The sequence below is a fragment of the Ostrea edulis genome, chromosome 9 (genome assembly GCF_947568905.1).
Source record: "Ostrea edulis chromosome 9, xbOstEdul1.1, whole genome shotgun sequence".
Lineage (NCBI taxonomy): Eukaryota > Metazoa > Mollusca > Bivalvia > Ostreida > Ostreidae > Ostrea > Ostrea edulis.
This window is the reverse complement of record NC_079172.1, coordinates 38,499,572-38,517,694: the sequence shown is the minus strand read 5'-3', so window position 1 is coordinate 38,517,694 and position 18,123 is coordinate 38,499,572. Positions and strand designations below refer to the sequence as shown.

Below are 18,123 nucleotides of genomic sequence, written 5' to 3'. Positions count from 1 at the left end.
TAAAATCAAACTTTGGCAAAGAGGTGCCCCTCATTATAAATTTTCACTTTAGAATTGCATCCAACAGGCCCGAGCATTAAAACTACTTTGAAGTTTTAAATCTTTTGAACACCTACACGAGTCAGTAGACTAGTGTGCACTCATCTTCACAAACTCGACTTGTGTTAGTCTGTACCTGAGTTTTTCAGAAACTCGTCTTGTTTAGTCTGTACCTGAGTTTTATCATTAGAATATACCAAATACATGAAGAATCACAAATATTTCAGTTACAGTTGCCTCAGTGTGGAATAAAATGTTGACAATTAGAAATAGCAGCTGTCTATTTAAGTATAAGTAATTGATGTTTATTGTATTTTACAGGGTTCTGGTAAAAGAAAAGTAAAAGTCCTGAAAGACACACCGCTTGGTATTGCATGTATTACTTAATGAAAGCACACTTAGTCTGCATGATATTTACAAGATTAGAAATTAGAATGGATTGAAATGCATTTTGCGGTTAAAATGAAATAAGACTTGAAAACACCTAAAATAAAGAGAAATGTATATGGCAATATGTATCCTTTTCAAAATACATTTCAGGAAAACAATAGCATATCAGAGTGAAATTATGATATATTTCTGTTACTTAATTGATGACCACACAAAGGAAGATACACTAATTTTCCACACACAAAAAACATAATAGTTTTATTTAAGATATCTGTTCACAGACATCAAGGAGAGGCCCAGTCAACCAGGGACAATGGCCTTTATTGCCAAACAAGAAGTGTCCTTGACCCAAGGCAAAAGGTCAAGGGTCCTAAGTGTGGCCAGTGTGAGGAGAAAAAAGCTGCTGTGGTACGAAGGGATTTGATTTACTTTAAAATCGTGCGTATATTGATTAATGAATAAAGATGGCAGAAACAGTTGCAAAGATTCTTGTATGCAGGAGTAAACAGACAAGCAATATTTTTATTGAGCTGAGGATGCATTGTTACATTTACACTCCTATAAGATAGCAAAATTTTTTTAAATCCATCAATCTGCAAAAATATCCTCTTCATCATAGGTTGTTGTTGAAGGAAATTACTGAGATTTAAGTAAATATCAGAGAAAGGAAGAATTTAATGATGATAAACTTTCATTGATATAATTAGATTTGGCCTGTATTCATACGGAAGATTTTCATGCTTAAATATCCCTATTTTTTGTTGATTTACTTAAATGACAATTTATTTCTGATTTCAGAATTGTGTTCAGTGTTCCGAGTACTACTGTCCTGGATGTTTTGCAGCATTTCATTTAAAAGGGGCCCTGAAAAAGCATAGGTCCTTACCAGTGTCTGTAAGTGCATAGCAATCTGGTCATTGAGTCTGTGATATAACCATGAATTTGTAATCATTTTAGAAATAAAATTTCCTATGGTGTATTTGCAGGCAACGGGCCCAAGGCAGTGTATGTCTCCCAGACCCACCCCACCCGTTACCAACGGCAATAGGTACTTCCTGTTTCTTTTATTTAGTATTTCAGACAATGTGTTATCAAGCCATGGGTTTTTGTTATCACATGGACTGAAAATTTAGTTGCATAGGTACCAAAAGTGAAATGTAATTTCATCTGAAATTTTTTTTTTTCTTCTTATAGGAATTATGAAATTGATTCCTCTGAAAACTTTGAAAGTCTCCCCTCTGATAGTGCAATCCATCCAGCAAACTCTGTTGTCAATAGAGTTCGAGTAAGTGTTTATCTTATGCTGTAAACATAAACATTCAGCGGCGTTTTCTTTTTAGCGTTGTTGGCGGCAGACATCCACTAAATTAAGTACATCACTTAATGCATACCTGTTAAGTAAATGTGAAATCTGGTTGCAGTAAGCGCTATATCAAAAACATAATTTCCGCCAAATGTTATACATGCTAAATATACTACATTTACAGTAATTAGTTGGACTTTAGGATAATTTTGCAATCACAGTCTTGATTATAGATACAAAGAAAACTTAACCCACAAGGACATTTTCCTCTTGACAGTACTTGCAGTTTTTTTTATTGTCAATGAAAATCTTGTAGTTTGATGACTATGGAAGGAACAGCCCAGAGGGCGCCAGTGGATCTTTTGATGGCCCCTCCCTGTTTGACGGAAATTATGATGAGTCAGAGAGTGCCGCTTCTTTCCAACAGGCTCTCGCTGCCTGGAGATCAGGCAAACCTGAGGCCGGGGAACCAGCTTCGGAGGCCACCAGACAACCTCAAGTTCTCAAAGTGGAAACTCCTCGTAAGTATGGATTGTCTTTGGATTTAAGAAAATACATTTTAAGCACTGGTGTTGTATTTTAGAATTTATAAAATTACAGCGTAGTGCCGTTAATGAGTCAATTTTCACATTCTACACTGTATATTTCATTGAAAAATATCCTTTGTTTGAACAATCATTCAGAATTTATATTTGCTCTAACTTTTATGAAATCTAAAATATTTATTACAAAAGATCTGGACATAAATTCTATCCATGATTTTTAGAACTTTTACCAACAATTGCAGAAATATGACTTATGAAACTCTAACATCAACTTTTAGCATTCCATTTCCTTATATAATCTTTTGTAAGAGTGGAACGAAACCTTGAGTGTGGTGTTGTTACAGTCATATAAAATGTGTATGCTGTTTAGGGAAAAAAGACACTTGAGACTATAAACTGCAGATATTTGTGTTGTTAAAATAGTGTAAAAGTTGCTAAAAATTGAATCTTGAGAAGTTTATAAAAATGATTTAGAAAAGTGGTTATTTTCAATGAATTATATAGTAAAATAAATAAAAGTTGACTCATTTATGGCACTATGCTGTAGATACAAGGTGTGTTAATGGATGCTTTATGTAGAGGGAAAAGAAAAAATATTTGGCTGGTCTGGGAATTTAATCAAGGACCCCTGCATTTCTAGTCAGGTGCTTAAACCATTGAACTACCGGTATACACCAATTCTACTACATTCCTCCCTCCTTAAATAGTCTTAAACTCGATGACAAAAATTCCAGTCCATCCCTGCCAGGGAGTCTTAATTATCATAAATATCTGGACAAGCTATGGTACAATCTGTTGTTTGATAATATATGGCTGGATTTGGAATTGAACCAGGACTCATCCATTACCTTTCAGGTGCTCTAACCACTGAGCTACCCGTTACCTGTCACCCCACCCCCCCCCCCCCCCCCCCACCCCCCACCCCCCCCATTTATGCCAATGTACATTTTTCATTATTTTTACGTGTAAAGTAGGATATATTAATTGGCTTGGTGATTGCCTCTTCCTCTTTTATAGCAGTACTGTATTGAATGGTAGTGGAAATATGAGAATGTAAGCATTTGAACAGATAAAATCAACAAGGTCCCCCACTTGAAATTTGCTTGTCAAATATTTTCAGACATTTGTGAATTGTCAACTTCTCGTGCAGTTGGCTCCTTACCACTTTTGAAAAACAATGATATGTGCCAGAGTTAGACAATCTATACCTTTGTCATCACAGATCAGAATTCGATTCAGAAAACAGTCCTACAATTTAAGGAAGTCTATGAAATGACTAGTTTAATAACAGTGTATTTCATACAAGTAAACCTGAAGTTTCTATCTACAATTGTAGGTCATTCGGTTCCAACAGGAGTTGACAGTGGCACTGAAACCAAGGAAGCTCCACCTGTAGAAATCAAGTTCTCCTCCAACCTCAGTTACGCCGAGCGCCTCCTGATAAAAAAGCACCGGAGGACAGACATTGAGAAGTCAGACACCCCCAGAATGAGTCTGCCCTCCACTCCTCGACTGAACTTCTCCATGCCTAAGGACAGTCACAGTGAGGTAGAGATGCCCTTCACTCCACGGAGCCAACAGACCCCTCGGATCGAGGCCTATCCTCAGAGGGCTTATGCTGAAAATGAAGAGCAAGATGATATAGAAGGTAAGCGTCAGACAAAAATACCTGGAAATAGAATATTGAATTCCAGAGGTACAGTCAAACCTCGTTATCTCGAACTAAAGGGGATTGGAAAAAACTTCCAGATATCCGAGGATTCGAAATATCAAGGGTAAGATACTTAAAAGAATAAGTGTTTAGGACTTCCAAATCACTTCAACAGATCCATGGTATTTAAGATATTGGTGTTCAAAATACCAAAGTTCAACTGTACAAAATTACACTTTTTAAAAATATTTCTATGTATAATGAACATGTACTGAAGAAATCCATGCACTGTTTATGTGTGTGATTCTATGATTATACATGTACATGTGAACTTTAAGGTGCACCAATGTGAATTTCTATAGATTTCCTGTCATTGCAGATAAAGCAGAAATGTCTGTCACATGATAAAAGTGTTTGCAGAATTTGAAATTCTTTCCTGTTGTGTTTTAGGAGAATTAGAAGAGAGAGTTAATTTTAATGCCCTTTATGAACTTGCCAAAGTGTCCTCCAACACCAATCAGGGGAGACCTCGTCATGACGAAGACAACATTTCTATCATTGAACTGGATACCATTACAGTAAGTGAAATTAAACAGTAGAATCTAGCAAGATAGACAGTAGTAGATTCTGCTGCAAAGGAAATTTTTTTTTGCTTGAAGCCACATGCAATTATATCGCTTGGGTTCGAATTGACTATACTCTTTAATAGTATATTCAAACCTGGGCGATATAATACGGAAGTTCCGAGTTCCCCAATTGTCGAACTCTTCCGTAAATTATGACGTAAAATATGATGACAGTGGGTACATTTGCTAATTACTATCATTGTATTATTTCTTAAAAGATGATATCCAGAGTTTCTGAGACCATCCTATCTCAGGGAAAAGGCAACTTTAGTGAGTTTATGAGTATTGGATAACAAAATGGCTCAAACAAATATTGTTAATTGCCATCTTTCTTTGATAAAAGCGTCACTCATGTAGAAGAGAAAACGAATAATGATTCAATAGCCAATTTGATGATCTTATTCAAACAAATTATGCTTGATGTGGCCAAAATATGCATACCAGTGATTGATATAAACAAAAGTTACGCTTTTATTACATTAATCGTACGTAATCGTTATGTACAATGCCAGTGTACGATATAATGTATACATTGTGTACCCACCATACATCATAAAATGCGAAAGAGTTCGACAAAGGGAAATAACTTTTGGGTAACTCGGAACTTGCGTATTGCCTGTGTTTGATGCTACTAAGGATTATGTGCGATATAGTGACTATTTTCTGCCTTCTGAACTACATGTACATCTTGAGTTGGAGCTATATATCTGATATAACTTTCAGAACATCACTTTGTTCCAAAACTGATTTAATATTCAGGAATCAATCATTTATTTAGTAATTACACCATGGAAATGATGTTATTTAGTATTTGTTGCTATTTTCAGCAAAATGTGGTATTTCATTTAAGATTTTTTGGTTGGAAAACTTTAAGTGCATGTGTGATCAGACGCTTTTACTGACACGTTGTGTAATGGGTGAAATGATGATATATCAGTGAAATATTTATAGGTTATAGACTTTGTATGGGAAAATATGACGACCGAGTTTTTTGGCGCGTAGATGGACCGAGCTTGCGAGGTCCGTTCACGACAAAAAACGAGGTCATCATATTTCCCATACAAAGTCTATAACCTTTTTATTATATACTTTCAATTTCATTTAGAAACTAACAATAATTTTATTTTTAACAATAACTTTATCGGTTTAACTGAGTAAAAGATGAAAAATTTGAAAATTAACGGCGTAGAAATTTGATAGTGACGTAATATTTGCGGGTCGGAATGTTTCCAGGCATATATTGTGTGATATATGTCCGCAAACTTTTAAAGAAAAAAGAAGAGATGAAATTGAAAGTATATAATAAGTAGAAATACTGTCTCAGCACTTCTGTGTTCCATTGTTAAATCAAAATATGGATAATACATGTACATGTATTTCAAATTTTTTTTTTTTTGGCTGCATTTTAAAGAAATTGCAGGAAATTGTTCATTATGTGGCATCTTAGAAACAATCATTAAAGGAGGCATTGATTTCTACATATTATAATAAAATTATCACGACAGACATTTAAAATTTCTGATGTTTTATATAGGGGCATATAATAGTAGTGTATCAAATATAGCACCGTGCAGGTGTTTTTTATAAATATCCATCAAATGAGAAAACTTAATTTTTTTGCAATTTTAGTGATATGTGTTGTTATATGAAATTAAGTTTCCTTTATTTTTGAGACAAAAATTTGACTGTTTCCAAGATGGTGATGTCAATAAATAAATTGAAATTAAATTTCATTTAGAAATTACTTCTTGAACTTTTAGGTATCTACCACAAATTTAAAAAGAATTATTTGATCACTCTTTAACAGATAGACTTTTCACTTCGGTGGATTTTCGCAGTATACAGATAAAAAATATTATTATCTACAGACTAACCCCACCATTGAGGTGACTACTCATGCAATGTATCACTATACAGATATAAATATTGTTATCTACAGACTAACCCCACCATTGAGGTGACCACTCAGTGTATCACTATACAGATATAAATATTGTTATCTACAGACTAACCCCACCATTGAGGCGATCACTCAGTGTATCACTAAACAGATATAAATATTGTTATCTACATACTAATTCTACCATTGAGGCGACCACTCAGTTGTTATCTACAGACTAACCCCACCATTGAGGCGATCACTCAGTGTATCACTAAACAGATATAAATATTGTTATCTACATACTAATTCTACCATTGAGGCGACCACTCAGTGTATCACTAAACAGATATAAATATCATTATCTACAGACTAACCCCACCATTGAGGTGACTACTCAGTGTATCGCTATACAGATATAAATATTGTTATCTACAGACTAACCCCACCATTGAGGTGACTACTCAGTGTATCACTATACAGATATAAATATTATCTACATACAATTCCACCATTGAGGCGACCACTCAGTGTATCACTATACAGATATAAATATTATCTACATACTAATTCCACCATTGAGGTGACCACTCAGTGTATCACTATACAGATATAAATATTGTTATCTACAGACTAACCCCACCATTGAGGCAACCACTCAGTGTATCGCTATACAGATATAAATATTATTATCTACAGACTAACCCCACCATTGAGGTGACTACTCAGTGTATCACTATACAGATATAAATATTATTATCTACAGACTAACCCCACCATTGAGGTGACCACTCAGTGTATCACTAAACAGATATAAATATTATTTACATACTAATTCCACCATTGAGGCGATCACTCAGTGTATCACTATACAGATATAAATATTATCTACAGACTAACCCCACCATTGAGGCAACCACTCAGTGTATCACTATACAGATATAAATATTATTATCTACAGACTAACCCCACCATTGAGGTGACTACTCAGTGTATCACTATACAGATATAAATATTGTTATCTACAGACTAACCCCACCATTGAGGCGACCACTCAGTGTATCACTATACAGATATAAATATTATTATCTACAGACTAACCCCACCATTGAGGTGACCACTCAGTGTATTACTATACAGATATAAATATTGTTATCTACAGACTAACCCCACCATTGAGGTGACCACTCAGTGTATCACTAAACAGATATAAATATTATCTACATACTAATTCCACCATTGAGGCGATCACTCAGTGTATCACTATACAGATATAAATATTATTATCTACAGACTAACCCCACCATTGAGGTGACTACTCAGTGTATCACTATACAGATATAAATATTGTTATCTACAGACTAACCCCACCATTGAGGCAACTACTCAGTGTATCACTATACAGATATAAATATTATTATCTACAGACCAATTCCACCATTGAGGCGACCACTCAGTGTATCACTATACAGATATAAATATTGTTATCTACAGACTAACCCCACCATTGAGGAGACTACGCAGTTCATGGTAGAGGAATCTGGAGATCTGGAGGCCTGGACTGTAAAGGATGGGTCTGTAATCAAAGATTCTGACTTCCATCGTTAAAAATCAATTTACAGCATGATGGATACTGTAAATCAATTTTCAATAGAGAAAATATGCAAAGTTGCTTTGCTTGAAAATAAGATTTTCAGGAATATTTTGCATGTATAGGCTGTGATAAACAATTTACAAGAATTACTACTATGTGTCTTTGATAAATCAGACAAGGTGAGATTGTGGTGCAAAATATAACCATAAGAGTGATTGAAAGCATTTTTTTAAAAATCCATGAAAAGTATGTTTCTAAATCAAATGCAGCTTATAGGTGTAAGAAAAGGCATCAAAATTAATCTATATTTGGCATGCATATTCTACATCTACAGTTTATTGATCAAATATGACAATACTGTGTAAGCCCTGTGATATATTTTTTTCACATTTTCATATCTGCTTTATTGCCAGTGATAAATCCTCAGCATTACCAACATTTTCAGCTGTAAACTGGTGTACCATTTATATATAACAAACCACAATAAGACCATGATATTCAGAGTGCAAAATTATAAAATGTCACTGTTTATGGACCATGCAAACTTCTATAGAATATTGTACCTTAAAAAAAACAGAGTGTGTATGATCTACAATGAAAATTGGATATTTGTAGTGAGGAAAGTGTAAGAGAAACGCAAAGACATAATCAAACAGCATCAATCCACCGCACAGCATCAAGAACGGCCAACAGCATTACCGCCTCCCCAGAAAATGTGTCAGCCAAACCACCAATCAGACTGGACGACAGACTGGGGTCAGCTAAGGTCAAGACCAGTAGTCAAAGTCAATCACAATCTGAGACGAGGGTCAAGTCTGGGAAGGTGCGACCTCCCTCTGCCAAATCTAGACCGCCATCAAGTCGAGCAAAGAGTCGACAAGACTCACAAAGACCCGCATCACGAACAAGAAGTCGAGCTGGATCTCGGATGGAAGGGTGATTTTTTTTCTTGTGGTCAACATTTAAATGCTATGTGCTGAGTACATTTTATAGTACAATAAAACATGAATACAATGAATACGCTAGCTTATAATGAATTCACACTTACAGTGAAGGGATTTTCATGTTTTAACATATTATGAACTTATTGGATATATCTATATTTGTACTACATTTATAACGAATCTAAATTATTTGTCCCCAGTACTTTGCTACAGAATAAGCGTGTCTTACTGTACCAGGTTTGATGATCCTCATGTTAGCGCTTTAAAAAAAAACTGAATACATTCAAGAAATAAATTTCATTTTTGAAGAAAAAAAAAATGATGGTACATTAGCATTATTTTCTTCAGACCTAAGAAACCCCTTATGCCAAGGCCAGGCCACATTGGAGATTTTAATGTTTTAGAAAATATCTATAGGAAAGATCCAAAAATGACTTTGGGAAACTTTTAGAATCTGTTCAAAATATATTATTTAAATATTCAAATTATGATAGAAATTGGTATACATTCACCCTGAGCCATGTATAATCATTATAATTATGTGTGAATATAGAATTGTCCACTGAAAGTTTTTCTCATGTCTCATCTCTGTATGGCCACAGTGACTCAGGTGAGTGTTGTGGCCCATGGGACTCTTATTCTGTAAACAAGCAAAGAGGTGGATTCAAACACTATTCTAAGCAAACCTGAAATGTAGTGATATTCATAGGACTATTATTTACAGAGAAGGCTGTTTGACAAAAGTTCCCGGTGAAATGTAGTAATATTCATAGGACTATTATTTACAGAGAAGGCTGTTTGACAAAAGCCCCCAGTGAAGCACTAAGTATGGTGGCCCAGATGTCTGCAGAGGTCAAAGTTCAACAAAGCATTCCCCTGGAAGAGCTGTTTATGATTGGTGTTACTCCAGCACAGCAGGACAGGGTCATGACCCCATCCAGAGCTAAGAGTGCGAAGGACGACAGAATGAAAGTTAGCAACCAACGTGAGTAATGTAATATCTGGTCATTTTCACAAAAAATCTTACGACTAAGATGCAATTTCTGTCTCTACCTTATACTCAAGTGAGTGCAACTGTGCCCCGAGTAAGAATTGAGTGTCACCACCAATGCATGTACTTAATTTTGCTCATTCAAAATATGTGAGCAAAGAATTATAAAAGAGTGACAATGTTTTAAAATTTTCATCTTAATTTTAAGATTTTTGTGAAAAGGGCCCCAGGGCATTTAATGCAGAAGTAAAGTTTTGTTGCTTTATCTAGCAAGTTAGGCAAATAAGGAATAACTTGAATTAGCAATCAATGACGTACGCTATAAGCAGATTATGTTGCAAAAAAATTATGAGGATATTGAGTTATCTATCAATGTATGATAACAGATCATTTTAAGTTATCGATCATTGTATGATAACATATCATAAGTTATCTATCAATATTAGATAATAAATTAGTTATTTATCAATGTATGATAACAAATTATAAATTATCAATCAATATATAATAACAAATTATAAGTTATCAACCAATGTATGATAACAAATTATGTTATTAGATATCGATCAATGATTTGATAGCAGATGAGGCTCTAGAGAAAAAATCAAGTTAATAGCTAAATGAGAGAGAAAAAATTCGTGGGGGCCAATTTTCGTGGATTGCTGAATTTTTACGAGTTTGTGGGGACATAATTTCCTGGATTTATATATTTGTAAGAAAGATAACGCTGGAATGTAAATAGTTGTCTTTATTCATTGAGGATGTAAATTCGTGGGTGAGGGGTACCCACGAATTCCACGAAAATTGAGCCACCACGAATTTTAATGATTCCACAGTATATTTGTACATTCAGGAAAGCTTTAATTTATCAGTATCTGTATTTCCTACATTTATTTGTACTTCTTGGTAACTTGTATTCAGTATACATTAATCGGGCTAGCTGCAGATCTCTCACACTCTGGGAAAATATTGTGTCTGTCCCGATATCCTCCGAGAGAGCTACAAATCAGCAGCTACAATGAGGCATGCATGTGTGTTTCTTGGGGTGTTACATATATATATTATATTGCTGGTAAAGTCACCAATGGCTACAACTGCAATGCATATTTTCATGATTGCTGTTAGCAACATGTGATCCATTATCCATCATCGCTAGCCACAGTGACCGAGTCCAGTAGTATACCTACCCTACCTCAAACCATGGCGTTTGATGTAGTGTAAACAGGCTTGCGACGATGTCCATTATCTAAAGAGAGAGACAACTCCTAAATACCTAGTATGTTTACCAGGTGAATTGAATGGCATATACTATATGGGAGATATTTTGGTTTATTAATTTTTCCACATTCTAATTCATTTAGTGTATCAGATGGCCCCTCGCTCCTGGAGACCAGACAGCAGTCTCGCAGACAATGTACCAAATGACCTTGTACAGATAGAGCCAGTGGAGGACCCATTGGCTGTTCCCATGGAAACTGATGCAATTGATATGATCATGGATGCTAACAGCTACCATAGCAACACAGAAGGAATAGATGATAAAACACCGACACCAAGGTATTGATATAAATTTTATTCACAACAGCTTTATTTCGCAATTTACTGGTGAGGAACTGGTTTGCAGTGACTTTTTGTGACCGAGATAATCTTCAATAGATATTGTAGTAGTTAGGGCTATGTGAACAGTGGATATTAGCCTGAATAGCTCAGTGGTTAGAACACCTGACTAGTAATGCAGGGGTCTCAGTCCAGCCATGGATTTTCAACTCATTTCTACTTCAATTGGTCCCGTTGACCACCCCTGCACTGCAGGTTGTCCTGCCAGGGGCAAAAAGAATCTGGATTGTGTGTCTTTGAGGGCAAAGACAAAGGAGGGAGAAATGTAGTAGTTAGGGCTATACGGACCATGGTTATCAGCCTGGGTAGGTCAGTAGTAAGAGCACCTGACTAGTAATGTGAGGGCCCCGGGTTCGATATCTGGTCCAGTCTTAGATTTTCTTTTCACCTATACTTCAATATGAAAGGCATTTGATTCAAAGGACAGTGAGAAATGTTTACAATAACAAGGTTCTTATAAATGTCACGAAAATGTCTTAAACCCAAATAAAACAGCTTTAAGACATTGATTATATTCCTGTTTCACTATACAGAACATTTGCATCAATTTGAAATTAAAAGGAACATGACATGAATTACAATGTAGATCTAGTGACATTAATAACAATATAATCCTCATAGTGACAAAATGACAGTAATGCAGTCTTTTTAGTGACAATAATGACAGTAATGCGGTCTTTGTAGTGACAGTAATGCAGTCTTTGTAGTGACAGTAATGCGGTCTTTGTAGTGACAATAATGCGGTCTTTGTAGTGACAGTAATGCAGTCTTTGTAGTGACAATAATGCGGTCTTTGTAGTGACAGTAATGCGGTCTTTGTAGTGACATTAATGCGATCTTTGTAGTGACAGTAATGCGGTCTTTGTAGTGACATTAATGCGGTCTTTGTAGTGACAGTAATGTGGTCTTTGTAGTGACGTTAATGACAGTAATGTGGTCTTTGTAGTGACAGTAATGTGGTCTTTGTAGTGACATTAATGACAGTAATGCGGTCTCTGTAGTGACAGTAATGCAGTCTTTGTAGTGACAGTAATGCGGTCTTTGTAGTGACAGTAATGCGGTCTTTGTAGTGACATTAATGACAGTAATGCGGTCTTTGTAGTGACAGTAATGCGGTCTTTGTAGTGACAGTAATGTGGTCTTTGTAGTGACAGTAATGTGGTCTTTGTAGTGACATTAATGACAGTAATGTGGTCTTTGTAGTGACAGTAATGCAGTCTTTGTAGTGGCAGTAATGCAGTCTTTGTAGTGACAGTAATGCAGTCTTTGTAGTGACAGTAATGTGGTCTTTGTATTGACATTAATGACAGTAATGTGGTCTTTGTAGTGACATTAATGACAGTAATGCGGTCTTTGTAGTGACAGTAATGCGGTCTTTGTAGTGACAGTAATGCGGTCTTTGTAGTGACAGTAATGCGGTCTTTGTAGTGACAGTAATGACAGTAATGCGGTCTTTGTAGAGCTCCTAGTCGCAGTGATTCTCTGCTGAGAGATTCCACACTTCCCGAGTTTACCAGAAACCTCAGCTATCTGTCAACAAACCAAAGATCACCAGAACCTCCAAAAGAAAAAAACAACAGACAGGCTAGTAGAAACTCTAAAAGTCGTTCCTCTCACCTCACCCCTAGAGCAGGGTCATCGAGGGCTGACCCGCACAATATTGCACAACCTACTGCTTTACAATCCTCTGCAACTTTCGATGGGTGTATGAGCAGCAAAGGTGTGGATCAAATGGGGGCGAGGGCTAGCAGTAGATCTGGTTCTGGGATAACCCCACGACCTGCAAGGGCATCCTCCCGTTCAGGAGGAATGATTCCAGGAGCCGAGGAATTAGAAAGACCTGCTTCCAGAGCCATAGGTAATTTTTTTTACATTCATTTGAGATTCAAAACCAATTAAGGCAAGATTATGTGTATTAAAAAGTAAACTGTGAAACTGAGTTAATCCAGGTCTACTAAAGGTCTGCTAGAAAAATGTTATTTTGTATGCTGAGATGTTTAGACTTGTTTTTATTAATGAGAGCAATCCTCCCCTGTATTTTGTTTGACAGTTGTTGATGGGGAGGATCTATCCTCGTATGACACAGTTGGGGACCAGGAAAACAGAAATCTGGAGGATCAGGAGAGTCTCAGTAGGCTGGAGTGGGAGTTGGCCTCAGAGTCCGGCAGAGTCACAGGTAAGGAACGCAGGTGTTATAAGGGATCACAGGTAGGGAACACAGGTGTTATAAGGGATCACAGATTGGGAACACAGGTGTTATAAGGAATCACAGGTAGGGAACACAGGTGTTATAAGGGGTCACAGATGTTGTAAGAAATCATAAGTAGGGATCACAGGTATTATAAGGAATCACAGGTGTTGTAGGGGCATGGTGTTATAAGGGATCACAGGTGTTGTAGGGGCATGGTGTTATAAGGGATCACAGGTGTTGTAGGGGCATGGTGTTATAAGGGATCACAGATAGGGATCACAGGTGTTGTAGGGGCATGGTGTTATAAGGGATCACAGGTAGGGATCACAGGTGTTGTAGGGGCATGGTGTTATAAGGGAACACAGGTAAGGAATATAGATTGTAGGGAATCATAAAACAGATGTTGAAGTGGAATCACAGATAGGGAATGTGTGGTAAGGGGATCACAGGTAGGAAGTAGTGTTGTACATGTATTTTGGAAAATAGGTAGGGAGAGTGGCAGGATTACAGGTCAAAACAAAAATATTGTTATGGAGGGGGCAGAGCAGGCTCACATTAAGGAGACGGGGTTTTGCAGGAGAAGCAGTATCTTAGGTGTAAGACACAGATGTTATGCAAGAGGGATGAGGATGAAAGGTAAGAGACACAGGTGTAATGGGGCAAATAGACAGGTAAGAGACACGGGTGTAATGGGGCAAATAGACGGGTAAAATAGAAAGGTGTTTTGGACAAGAGAGCAGGATGACAGTTAAGAGATACATTTCTTTTATTTGAATGTGTAGGATAACGAGAAGAAATTACAGGTGTTTAGGGGAAGGGGGCCGAATGACAGGTAGGAATTACAGGTGTTTAGGGGAAGGGGGCTAGATGACAGGTAGGAATTACAGGTGTTTAAGGGGAGGGGCTGAATGACAGGTAGGAATTACAGGTGTTTAGGGGGAGGGGTTGGATGACAGGGATGAATTACAGGTGTTTAGGGGAAGGGGCTGAATGACAGGTAGGAACTACAGGTGTTTTGGGGGAGGGGTTTAATGACAGGTAGGAATTACAGGTGTTTGGGGGAGGGGTTGGATGACAGGTAGGAATACAGGTGTTTTGGAGGAGGGGATGAATGACAGGTAGAAATTACAGGTGTTTAGGGGTAGGGGCTGAACGACAGGTAGGAATTACAGGTGTTTGGGGGGAGGGGTTTAATGACAGGTAGGAACTACAGGTGTTTAGGGGGAGGGGCTGAATGACAGGTAGGAATTACAGTTGTTTAGGGGGAGGGGTTGGATGACAGGTAGGAATTACAGGTGTTTAGGGGGAGGGGTTGGATGACAGGTAGGAATTACAGGTGTTTAGGGGTAGGGGCTGAATGACAGGGAGGAATTACAGGTGTTTCGGGGAAGGGGGCACAAAATGTGATATGAAGGAGGGACGGGAGTGTCATTTCCATTTCACATCACTCATTAGATAAACTTTTAAAATGAAGCTGCTGAACATTACTCTTTAGTTTTATTTAATGCCCTTTTGCTTCAGCTGATGGGCAAATTTCTCGGATGAGTACTGTAATGCCGGATACGGATGACGAGGGAAGCACGGGAAGCAGTCGCTCCTTCAGCCGGATGAGTCAACAAGACCAGGGATACGATATCAACTCACGACTCCGGTAAGTCAATCAAAATAAGTTATAGACCTGTCTGCAAACTATAATACTGACAGGTGGGCGTGTCCTCAGTACATGTAGTGCTACATCAACTGGCGACTCCGGTAAGTCAATCAAAATAAGCTATAGACCTGTCTGCAAACCACGATACTGACAGTTGGGCGTGTCCTCAGTACATGTAGCTACACCAACAATTGTATTTTGATACTCGCTTTAGTCTACAGTTCATACATCTGAATTCTCACATATCTTTATCATATATATTTTTCAAAATAAAAGCATTTGTTTAAAGGCATCACTGTGTATAAACAAATGAATGTTAGGTTTGGTCTGTATGTAATAGAACTGTCCCCACCCCCACCCTTCCTAAAGAGACAATTTTTAGCCGAGTTGCAACGAAGTTGAACTCAGCTATTGGTTTGCTGATGCGGACGGGCGGGCGTCAACAATTGGTTTCCGGATGATAACTTGAAAAGTTTACAATCTAATCAAATGAAACTTTGATATATTGTTGGGTACCAGGTAAAGAAGACCCCTATTAATTTTGGAGGAAAATGGTCAAAGGTCAAGGTCACAGTGACAGAAAATAGAATGAAAATTTCAGAAAAATTTGGTTTCCGGATGATAACTCAGAAAATTTAAATCCGAATCAAATGAAACTTTGACATATTGTTGGGTACCAGGTAAGGAAGACTTCTATTGATTTTGGAGAAAATAGGTCAAAGGTCAAGGTCACAGTAACCGAATATAGAATGAAAATTTCAGAAAAATTTGGTTTCAGGAGGATAACTCGAAAAATTTCAATTTTGAATCAAATGAAACTTGGATATATTGTTGGATACCAGCAAAACGAGGCCCCTATTGATTTTGGAGAAAAAAGGTCAAAGGTCAAGGTGACAGAAAATAGATTGAAAACTTTAGACAAATATGATTTTTGGACAGTAACTTGAAAAGTTTAAAACTGAAATTAGTTCTTCACAATTATAAATATGCCACATCATTCCTGACTTTACAATGTATTCCATGCAACTCGGCTCATGCACCCCTGGGTGCATATATTGATTTTTGCAAAATTAAACTGACACATATACTTGTTCACTTTCTGATTTCTCTCCAGGGAAGATGAATTGATAGATGATGAGGAAGAGAGAGAAAGCGAAGAGGAAAATGAGGTCAAAGCTCTTCACTAAGCTTGCTTCCCATTGGTTGGAGAATTGGAAGAATTCCACTCGTGGCTGATCAGGCCCTCCACAAGATAAAGATGAGGCTAAAACGAGTCTGAACCAGTTCAGCTGCTTTTGGAAACACGATATTCAGAAGACATTTTGATTTCTATAGCTATGTTCTGATCTGCCCTTGCCATTTTGACCTTTGTACAAACAATATGGCTAGATAAAGGCCTACAAGTGTTCATAACGTGAATAAAACAAGACAGTGGTTGTATATAATTAGAAAACATTCCTGTGATCAGAATTGATTTACATATTTCACTGAACATTCCTGACTATGAAGGACAAGATTTAATATTTACAGATTTGTTATGTTTTGCCAGTTGTCTATTTGTTAGATGTAAGTTGTGATCTCCAGTTTCAGTTTACTTTATGAATGAGTTATTTAATGAATGAGAGTAGAATTCGCTGTCTATTTATTTATTCTGAAGTGTGATTTAAACAACAGCTATTATGTTATCACTATACAATAAGAAACTATTATGAAATAAATCCACAAACAATTATAGATAGAGACTTTATTGTATTTTGAATTTATCAATTACTGGTACATGTCTTTCGGTTTTGAGATTATAGTCACAATGCTTTGTACTGCATCCTTCCAACTTATACACATGTATTTAGATCAGCTGCGATATCCAGATGTCCCAGACTGACAGTGTCAGTGTCAAGTGATGTCCAATATTCTCTGTGTGATCAGACTGACGACAGTGGGAGTGGTGGGTGATATCCAGTACTCTCTGTGTGATGTGACAGTGGGAGTGGCAGGTGATGTCCAGTACTCTGTGTGTGTGATCTGACAGTGGGAGTGGCAGGTGATATCCAGTACTCTCTTTGTGATCTGACAGTGGGAGTGGCAGGTGATGTCCAGTACTCTCTATGTGATCTGACAGTGGGAGTGGCAGGTGATATCCAGTACTCTGTGTGTGATCTGACAGTGGGAGTGGCAGGTGATATCCAGCACTCTGTGTGATCTGACAGTGGGAGTGGCAGGTGATGTCCAGTACTCTCTATGTGATCTGACAGTGGGAGTGGCAGGTGATATCCAGTACTCTGTGTGTGATCTGACAGTGGGAGTGTCAGGTGATATCCAGCACTCTGTGTGATCTGACAGTGGGAGTGGCAGGTGATGTCCAGTACTCTCTCTGTGATCTGACAGTGGGAGTGGCAGGTGATAACCAGTACTCTGTGTGATCTGACAGTGGGAGTGGCAGGTGATGTCCAGTACTCTGTGTGTGTGATCTGACAGTGGGAGTGGCAGGTGATATCCAGTACTCTCTTTGTGATCTGACAGTGGGAGTGGCAGGTGATGTCCAGTACTCTCTATGTGATCTAACAGTGGGAGTGGTAGGTGATATCCAGTAGTCTCTCTGTGTGATCTCACAGTGGGAGTGGTGGGTGATATCCAGTACTCTGTGTGTGTGATCTGACAGTGGGAGTGGCAGGTAATATCCAGTACTCTCTCTGTGTGATCTG

The 18,123-nt window shown here is 37.5% G+C and overlaps 1 protein-coding gene across 3 annotated transcripts in view; it reads left to right on the top strand.

The window, feature by feature from the left end:
* Positions 1-17,155, top strand: part of LOC125659401 (uncharacterized) — a 25,419-nt gene extending 8,264 nt beyond the window's left edge. For 2 of the 3 annotated variants that reach the window (XM_056149142.1, XM_056149144.1), the window contains exons 11-20: positions 3,614-3,925; positions 4,379-4,506; positions 7,928-8,007; positions 8,643-8,963; positions 9,760-9,956; positions 11,324-11,519; positions 13,040-13,437; positions 13,630-13,755; positions 15,292-15,421; positions 16,536-17,155. In XM_056149142.1, the coding sequence (XP_056005117.1) occupies positions 3,614-3,925; positions 4,379-4,506; positions 7,928-8,007; positions 8,643-8,963; positions 9,760-9,956; positions 11,324-11,519; positions 13,040-13,437; positions 13,630-13,755; positions 15,292-15,421; positions 16,536-16,608 (1,961 nt within the window). In that variant the 3' untranslated portion in view covers positions 16,609-17,155. Of the gene's footprint in view, positions 1-364; positions 838-1,227; positions 1,324-1,415; positions 1,478-1,623; positions 1,715-2,048; positions 2,254-3,613; positions 3,926-4,378; positions 4,507-7,927; positions 8,008-8,642; positions 8,964-9,759; positions 9,957-11,323; positions 11,520-13,039; positions 13,438-13,629; positions 13,756-15,291; positions 15,422-16,535 lie in introns of those variants that run through there. The other variant, XM_056149143.1, reaches the window with a different exon arrangement.
* Positions 17,156-18,123: the final 968 nt, after the last annotated feature.